At 36.2% G+C, this 9,912-nt stretch overlaps 1 protein-coding gene across 1 annotated transcript; it reads left to right on the top strand.

Annotated features, from left to right (window-relative positions):
- The first annotated feature begins 2,453 nt into the window (after positions 1 to 2,453).
- Positions 2,454 to 8,031, top strand: LOC107687195 (MARVEL domain-containing protein 3-like). The gene is made up of 4 exons (XM_016484426.1): positions 2,454 to 2,792; positions 3,342 to 3,468; positions 3,561 to 3,667; positions 7,279 to 8,031. Exons 2-4 carry the CDS (start codon positions 3,344 to 3,346, stop codon positions 7,932 to 7,934), a joined length of 888 nt encoding a protein of 295 aa, XP_016339912.1. The 5' UTR covers positions 2,454 to 2,792; positions 3,342 to 3,343; the 3' UTR covers positions 7,935 to 8,031.
- The last annotated feature ends 1,881 nt before the right edge of the window (positions 8,032 to 9,912 follow it).

Below are 9,912 nucleotides of genomic sequence, written 5' to 3' on the forward strand. Positions count from 1 at the left end.
AAAAGGACAATGGAAGAGAGGAATGTGGCCCTTGTAAAATGTCAGAGCACATGCAGTAGTGTATCTTTTTCTAATGCAACAACCCCCACAGTATTAGCCTAATTTATTCTTATATACTGTATTAGACAAAACCAGTGAAAAGAGACATCGGAGACATTTACATGCTATCTTAATATGAACCCATAAATAACGATGTTACGGTGTCTTCGTCTGACAATGATTTATTCAGTGAACTAGAGTTTATTTCGTGCTGCGGGATATTTACAGTTGACAGTGACACATTATACTAGTTGCATAATCCGCATATAAATTACCTAATTTTATTTTATTACCACATTCCAGGAGGTAGGAGACTTGGGCGACAACCCATTTCAAGTGTTTCGTTCGTAAGCGATTTTTTTAACAAAAAAATCCCCCCCAGTAAGATTAAAGAATTTTACTAAATATTTATTTATAACGTTTTTTCTATGAAGTAAAAATGCATATAATGCAGTTAATAATACATGTAAAAGTTAATACGTAAAAGTTAATACATTTTAAATTGTTATTGTAAGTAAATTAATAAATCAAAACAAACTTAACGTCTCCCTCAATCTCATTTGCGTAAGAATTGTCACGTGACGAATCTGCATTTTGGTGGATAATAGACTTAACGGTAATGCTTGCCTGTTGTGTGGAATAAAATGATGTTCCGCGTTTTTAACAACATACACGAACTGCAGAGAAATCTGGAGACAACGAAAAACTCAGATGAAGATATTAATGCCGTGCTAATGATTCCGGACCCGGACAATCAGATAAAGGTGATACACGGTTTAGCCGCACACTACTTTTATGCCGACCATTTACATCCAAATGTTATTTAATTTTCACAGAACACAACCTTTAAATAGATTTTAGAATATAAACTGTTTATCGTCTATTCAAACAGACATGTTTATTGTACATTTTAAACGTGTTTATTGATAAGTTTAGTGTGGCAAAATAGAAGCGCAGCTGTTCGGTTACACCGGTTCGGTTTGGCCCGGTGTTGTGTAATATTCGGTTCCCGTGAAAAACTGTTCCAATGGGCGGGGTTAGTACGAATATTCATAGATTCGTTCCGCGGTGGGCGTGGCCTTTTGAACTACAAACAAGCGAATGGAAAGGATTGTGTTGTCTGTTCTTCAGCTCTTGTGTGATGAATTATTTTGAAAAGGTAATAAAGCCGAATGTTCATACGCCCCGTTTAGATGTACAGCTGTTTATGTTATTCACATAGGCTAAAATGCTTATTGTTTCGCATGTGCTTTTATCAGAACGCTTTATCATGGCCATATGACAATGTTTTGCTGTGTAGCTTACGTGGATGATACTAAACACCATTAAACAAAAGTTAGATACAGCTGAGTTTTAATTTGTGTCATTTGTTTCTTTAATTTATTTTGTAATATCTTGTTTGTGCAGCCAGAGAAAATATGCATTCTGATAACACCTACAATGTGTAATGCATTGCTGCATGTATTTATGCATGAATAAAATTGGAAAAGTTAACTCTTCGTGTGTGTGTGTGTTTAGTATACATACAAAATGACTTTTTTCCCCCCTTTTGGTCTATCTTCTCTTAAATTGCATTTTAGCTCTCAGAAGAAACACCCATAAACAACATGTCTCAGTTGCTAATTATTTATTTTTTGAATTGTTACAAGGCTCTTGACAAAAAAAAAGGCAACAAAACACCAGATAACATAAAAATAAAATCTTTATTTGAACATGCATCTAACGACATTTGAGTTTAACTGCAGTCACTGAAAGTTATGAAAAGTTGTGAAAGTTATGATGCAGCAAAATACACATCAACTAGGGACACAGTTTACAGCTTGAAAATAAACGACAAAAACCGAGGAACGACAGAAATGTGTTCGATTCGTGCTGTGTTTGGTGTTTAGTATCATCCACGTAAGCTACACAGCAAAACATTGTCATATGGCCATGATAAAGCGTTCTGATAAAAGCACATGCGAAACAATAAGCATTTTAGCCTATGTGAATAACATAAACAGCTGTACATCTAAACGGGGCGTATGAACATTCGGCTTTATTACCTTTTCAAAATAATTCATCACACAAGAGCTGAAGAACAGACAACACAATCCTTTCCATTCGCTTGTTTGTAGTTCAAAAGGCCACGCCCACCGCGGAACGAATCTATGAATATTCGTACTAACCCCGCCCATTGGAACAGTTTTTCACGGGAACCGAATATTACACAACACCGGCCCCCACAAGCTCAAACGTCAAGCTACGCCTATGTTTATAAGGAATCGTTTGTGTCAATGATACAATGACTCGAGTCATTCATAAATAAGACACATCGCCATCTACTGGCGCAATGAAGTACTCCGAGATTCACTGAACAAATCAGTGAAGTAATCTTTTTAGTGAACTGACTCAAAAGAAGCGAGTCGCAGGAATGAATCAAACACTGACGTAAGTTTAGAGCCAAAACAGAGGCACTTCTGTTGCGGACACAAGTCTGTGATCTCATACAGCAATCTGCCGTGACCCTTGCTCCCGTTATCGCGGATTGGATCGTGTAATACTGCGAATAAGCGACCAAATAGCGCGGTTTGACTGCATTTGATTGCCGCGTCTGTCACCTGCTTATCACAGGTCCTCAACCCCACCCATTCTGTAGGTAATCATCGCGAGATTTCACTGACGGGGTTCGGTCAAAATCTCATGTCTACGGAAAAAAAGCGGAGTTTTGTTTTGGACAAACAAAACAAATGTGATCGACGTCTATTAAGCAGGTAAGCTGTGTTTGTTCAGTGTGTTTAGAAACATTATTTGATATATGTGTTAAGAAAAAATGAAAGTTTAGTTTTGGCTGAAGTCAACTGAAACGAGACAAGTGAAACTTATTTACCGATACTAAGGCACAGGTTGTGTGAGGCAGAAAGCGGAAACCTCTTTGGTTAAAAGAAGGATTGTGATTATTATATAATTGACAGATTTGCTTTTCAAAAATACAATATACTTTAGCCTACTTAAAAATGTTTGCTGTAGTGTTAATGATGGATAATAATAGAGATTGTAGGCTACTCTGTAAATCCAGAGTCTACGGACCTCTGGATGTCACGGTGAGCCTGTGCACAAAAAAATAACTAAATAAATAAAACTTATAAGCTATAATTGAGATATACATAAAATGTATGTATGTAAATGTCATTAACGAAAAGTATTACATCCCTTTTTATATTGGGGTCTCTGGGTTGCCTCAAAGTCAGGGGCCCTGCAGTAAAATATGAAAACTTATGCTATAAACACATAATGCATCGAAGCATATTTCCCTCATGAAGCAATGAGCCAGCCGTCCAGAAACCATCGTCCGCAGAGAGAGAGAAATGGGGGACACTATAGTGAGAGGCGAGACCGAGAGCCCCGCAGCCGTCGAGACAATCCTAGTGAGCGATCAGGCAGTGAGAGGTGAGATGACATTCTGCCTGTTCAAATAAACAACAACATACACATTTAAACCAGAATTTGTTTTTCATCTTTTATAATTGTATCTGACCCAGGTCGTCTGGCCAGCCGCCATACTACCCCAGAGGTTCTCAGAGACATGCGAGGAGCGCTCCTCGAGAGCACCGGGAGTCAAAGTGCTCTTACGTCTGTTCCAGGAGAGGTAGGCATTCACAGACAGATGTAACTATGGATGGGAGATGAATGTTGTTAGACTGAAAGACAAACGCTGCAGTTTGTATGTTGGAATTATGTATCCAAACAACTACATCAAAATGTCTGAAACCAGTTTCAGGTAATTCTCTGAATTTGGGTGTCAGTACTGGGATCATGTTTTTTCAAACATGCCCTCACACAGGTCTGGTTTCAGTCTAGCTCAAGTCACACCTTCTGACACGACACATTGTATTTTACCCCCCTTCCTCCTTTCTCCTGGTCTAACCGGTTTGGCTTTTTTAAGCTTGTTGATTCCAATCTTTCATTTACAAACCCTGAGAGATATGTAACATTTTTTCTCATTCTCGCAACACATGGACCAGGCATAGCATATATAGTGTATTACTGTATATGTTATAAGTAAAATTTTCTTTTAATATATTTAAAATGTTTTTCACTTGCTGTTATGTTCGCAGGTGACCTGTATTTGCATGCTTGTATAAACAAAAGTTCATAAAATGGTGCACATACATGACAGTTTGTTTTTCTTTCACACACTTAAAAACATGCTCAGTTGCACACAATAAAACTGTAATTTAAGGGCACTTACAGATATATTGATTGTCTTTGTAGTAAGGGGGTTTTATATAGTGGTTCTCATCCCTTTTGACTTAAAGTCCAACCATTTTCCAACACAATATTTGAAGGCCCCCATATTTCCTCTTGTATTTCTGCTTCTTGTTTTTGAACTGTTTTATTAACAGAATCTAGGGTGTTTGTATATTAAATTAATTAAACAAGATTAATTATGTGATTCTGTGAGGTTTAAGATTCTGATTCTGTATTTAATTTATTACAGAAAAAAAATACTTGAGGAATAAAAATGTTAATTTTACATTTAAAAAAATACATAAATCAAAAAGGATACATTTTAAGTAATCCTCTTTTAAGTCAAATAGAGATTTTTGTTTACATTTTTTTTTTAGAGTAAAATATATAATTTCGCAACAACAAAATTTCAATTATTCAGGTATTAATCCTAGGCAAACTAGGTATCCAGATCCTTCTATCCTGAGTTGCGAAGACTTTTTACATTTTTTTAATGATAAAATTGTTGGTTTACATTCTAAAATACCGAAGTTGCAGGTGGTTCTGTCTTTTGACCTGGCTGTGCCTTGTAGCACGGAATGGAGAGAATTCCATCATATTACCCTTCCAGTTTTGGCGGATATTGTTGTACATCTTAAGCCTTCTTCATCTAAAGGTGATGTCATGTCACCTCGTTTTTTTAAGCAGATTTTTGCTAGTGTAGGGACCACGGTGTTGAACCTAATGAACAAATGCCTTAGCCAGGGCACCTGTCCAGCAGATTTTAAGCATGCTTCAGTTCTCCTTTTATTAAAGAGGTCTAATTTGGCAATAGAGGATCCTAATAATTTTAGACCGATCTCAAATTTACCTTTTTTAGCTAAGGTCTTAGAAAAAGTGGTCTTTAAGCAATTACAAGCACATATCACTGTGAATTCAATTGGTGAGCCCTTTCAGTCGGGCTTTAAGCCCTGCCATAGCACTGAGACCGTGTTGGTCAAAGTGTTAAATTACAAATTTGTTTCACTGGATAATGGCGAAAATTTATTTTAATTTTGCTTGACCTTAGTGCAGCGTTCGATATGGTGGACCATGAGATTTTAATTAACTGCATAGAACACTAGGTTGGCCTAAAATGTAATGTTCTTAAATGGTATAAATCTTATCTCACGGACAGATTTGTTTCTGTTAGTATTGGGGGCTGTAATTCTTCAAGATTACATCTTCCTTGGGGAGTCCCACAAGGATCAGTTCTTGCTCCAATTCTTTTTTTCCCTTTATATGCTACCGTTGGGGTAGGGCTGGACGATATGGCCAAAATTGATATCGCGATATATTTCTTAATTTCGGTCGATACGATATAATTTCGATATCGATATGAACACTATTTATCTGAAATAGAAATCTTTCAAATTGAACGACAACAAAAACTGGAAGTGTTGCTGGAGACGGGCTTGTTTAAAATAAAAACTCATTCTCTGCCAGCAGGAGGCGCTTTTAGAGTGATAAAACTAGCGGTTTCTCCAGTAATGGCTGTAATCAAAGCAGCTCCGCTCATGAATGCTACTTTATCAGATCAAATGAAAATGCTATCGAAACTTTTCTTTAGCCAGTCAATTCCCTTCAGAGATACATTAATATAAAACACCCGCGCCGTGTTATGATTTTGAAACGTGCAGTGCTCATGTTTATTCAACGAAGTCAAACGGCACAAATAAATCAATATATGGGAAACTGGTAATGTATATTGAAATATCGGAAATGTGTTTAAAAATCATATCACCGTTATTGAAAAAAAGTATATCGCGATACATATTGATATTTAATTATTGTCCAGCCCTACGTTGGGGGCTATTTTTTCTAAATATGTAGTATCATTCCATTGTTATACTGATGATAAGTAAACGAAAGTTATTGTGTTCGGCCCCAGAAAGCATGATGTGCTTCAGTGCTTGAATGCAACTTCTTTGACTGGTTTTGTTAAATCTAGTGTAAAAAATCTGGGATTTGTTCTGGATAGTGTCGTAAAGTTGGACAGGCAAATTAATACTGTTACGTCTGTTAGCTAAGACTGAACCATTTCTATCCAGTTCAGATTTTGAGAACGCAATTACTGCCATTGTCTTTTCTCGAATGGATTATTGTAATTCCCTTTATTAAGGAGTTGATGTTCGAGCACTTATGCTTTTACAGAAAATCCAAAATGCAGCAGCAAAAATGATCAAGTCGGCAAAGAAATATGAATCTGTGACTCCTTATTAATTTCATTAAAGTGGTTGCCAGTACGACTCAGAATTATTTATAAGATCCTCATACTTGTTTTTAAGGCCTTGCACAATCTAGCTCTTGTGTATTTGTCCAGTATGGTGGCAATCTACACCCCCTCTAGATCCTTGAGATCAGAAAATCAACATCTGCTTTGCGCTACTAGGACAAAATATAAACATAGAGGTGACAGAGCTTTTTTTTTGAGCAGGCCCTAAACCGTTTAATGACCTCCCTCAATCTATTTGATCTGCCAAATCCTTACCCATGTTCAAAGCTATGTTAAAACAACATCTTTTAAATACAAATGGGGAGCCTTTTTAAATGGGATAATGTTTATGTGATGTGGGTGTGTATATTTTTGCTATCTTCTTGTGTTTCTTAGCTTGTGTGAGTTGTATTAAACTGTGCTATATAAATAAACAAACAAACAACTTTTATATGATAGAATTTTACTTGTGTTGCAACTTTTTTTACCATCAAATTTAGCTTTAGCTTGCTAAAAAATGTTGAATGCTTTTCTGTTTTTGAGTAATATTTATTTTGAAAACAACTACCCCCCCAATAATATTGGATAGAAACCCTACCCTTAAAGCTTAATACAGCGTAAATATTTAAAATGTTTATTTGAAAACTTAACGATGGGCATTCCTCACACGACTGATCATCATATTTGTAAGATTTTGGCATTAAAATGTTAAGAAACCTCCTGCTCTAAACAAGTTTGCAGTTTCTTAGTTGCATGTGTTTCTGTGTTTGTTTCAGGTATTGTGTTAATATGCGCCGTCCTGACCAATGCGTTGGTGCTCATCTGCGTGGTGGCCGCTCACATGTCACAGCTGGGCATGTCTGCGATGGGTATGGGCGGAACGAGCTTCATTGACGCCATCATTCCTTTTGAGGGGGTGGAGCTGCAGCAGGTGCGTGAGCTTGACATGCAGTACGGACAGATGAGAGCACCAGGAGTCTATGGCGGTGTGGCCTTCAGCCTCACCTTTGGTGCACTTTCACTCCTATTCATAGTGTCCAGCAGCAAACCCCCCCACATGCTTCCACGGAAGCTCCTGATTGGACAGTTTGCATTCCAGATCATTGGTGCAGTGGCTTACGTGGTTGCGGTAGGTTTGTATCTGCACTTCGTGGTCTCGGTGAACTCAACTGAGGTGTGCGTTCGGCGTGAACGACTGTATGCTCGTAATGGATATACCTGGATGAACTGTAGTGTGAATGGGGGGGATGCAGCTGTCGCATTGTTTGGAATTATAACCGCAATTCTGTATGCTGTTGGGACCTTTTTAACGGGAAAAACAATCCAGGATGTCAATCGTTACTTAAAGGAGCGTGAGCGCTTTGAAGCCGAACACAGAGAACAACCCAGAGGTCCTCTGAAAACACCTCTTGATCCTGACAATTATGTCTGAGTAGTGCAGGAAAAATATGGACTGTGGAATGGATGTACATAAACTGTTTTTTATTTTGTTTGTTTTTTTTACTTTTAAAATGTTTTTGACTGTGAGAAACCTGTTTTTAGAATTCTTTATGCTTTTTTTAAAATGGTTTTCAGGCTTCAGTTTAGTTTTGATGATGAAGGTTTTTCAATTAATAAACACTGAATAATTCCTGTATATAATAAATTGAAAATGTGGCATTTAGCCTCATGAATAAAATGAATAAAAAGTGAATGCAAAAATATATTAATTGTTTTAATGAAATAAGTGCAATAGAGTGCTGCAGCTGTGACATGAAAACCCAGAATTTTGCCATGGCTTCCCTTATGATTTTGCTATGAATTTTTAAAATGGGGTTTTCAGTTCATGAGTAAAATAAGCTCAGTGGTAAACATCACTTGGTATACTTGGACGTTTTGCTCTATAACGTATATTACGCACACTCAAACGTTCTGATGTAGTTATCTATGCAGGGTTTCTCTTGGTATTAAAAAGTCTTAATATTCCCTTCCACAAATTAAGGCCTTAAAGGTCTTAAATTGGTGAGGAAAGACTTCAGTTCATAACGTCATGGCATTAAATGTTGCATGCACTGCAAAAATTAAACATCTTTGTCAGTATTTTTGTCTTGTTTCCAATTCAAATATCTAAACATCCTTAACAGAAGATAAATTTACTTGAGATGCAAATTAAGATATGTGTATTCAAGATAAATTAAGACAGATAAGCCCTTTGGCAGATATTTGCCTTTTTTTAATGTACAAATGTTATACATTCACTTCATTTAGATGAATTTTCCAGAAAACAAGACTTCTTATATGATTTTTGGATTTTGATTTAAGAGATTTTTAGACATTTGATTCTAGTCAAGCAGTTTATTTTGTAAAATTAATTAAAAGTAATGGAGATTGGTTTGGAAGTCGTGCTGCTAATGTGACTCATTGTGTTCTCCTTAAACATTAACGTTTAGAGAACATTTTAATGTGCTGTGTTCCTCTTTAATGTATTCCTTACATTTTCTTTAAATGATATTTGAAAGTTTTTAATTTATCATCATAAACTTGCAGAAACCCTGCTATTACAAACATACATTTTGAAAAATGAACCTAACCGATTCAAAATGTACGTTCTAGCATGGGAGCGTGTCATTTATTTATAGATCAAAATGTCAAAGTATCATTAATTTATATTTACCACAGACCTTGTTTGACTCATAAATTGAAATTTATAATAAATTTAAATAAATTGAAAAACCCATAGGAAAACCTTCATGGCCCAATTAGTCTTCAGGTTTTGACATCACAGAATTTGGCTTTGAATATTTAATCATGCTGAAAATTTAGTTCAGACAAAAATAAACATTTTCATCTACTCACCATTAAACCTGACTTTCTTTCTTCTGTTGAACATAACATTTTGAGATCTCTTTTTTTCTTTTTTCTGTGTATACAAAGGTCAGTAAAGTGATTTGGTTCCCAACGGTATTCAAAATATCTCCTTTGCATTCTGCAAAAGAAAGTAAGTCATACAGGTTTGGAATGACATGAGAGTGAGTAAATGATTACACTTTTTTTTTTGTTTATTTTTCTTTGACTGACTTGTCCAACAGGGGGCAGCAGATACACATGCATTTTTGCCCCCTCAGTCTGACCTCACATTTTCTATGATACATGACCTTAAATAGCCTTACTGCCGAATGTGACTTTAGCATTGATTATACAAACTTTTTATGTAATCTTTTTCTAGACATTATTAAAAATGATTTTGAAGATTCCTTATAGATACAGCATTGTTTGGAATTAACTAGCAGGTGCATTAAATAGCACTAACTGGATGTGCCTCACATTTTTATTAACACTAAGTTTCCACTGTTTGGTGAAGCTTCAGCTGTCACACTCCTTCAGAGCTGTTTGTGACTGACAGGCATAATCTCGCAACTCTAGATACAGCA

This window comes from Sinocyclocheilus anshuiensis, unplaced genomic scaffold (genome assembly GCF_001515605.1).
Source record: "Sinocyclocheilus anshuiensis isolate Anshui unplaced genomic scaffold, SAMN03320099.WGS_v1.1 scaffold1355, whole genome shotgun sequence".
NCBI lineage: Eukaryota > Metazoa > Chordata > Actinopteri > Cypriniformes > Cyprinidae > Sinocyclocheilus > Sinocyclocheilus anshuiensis.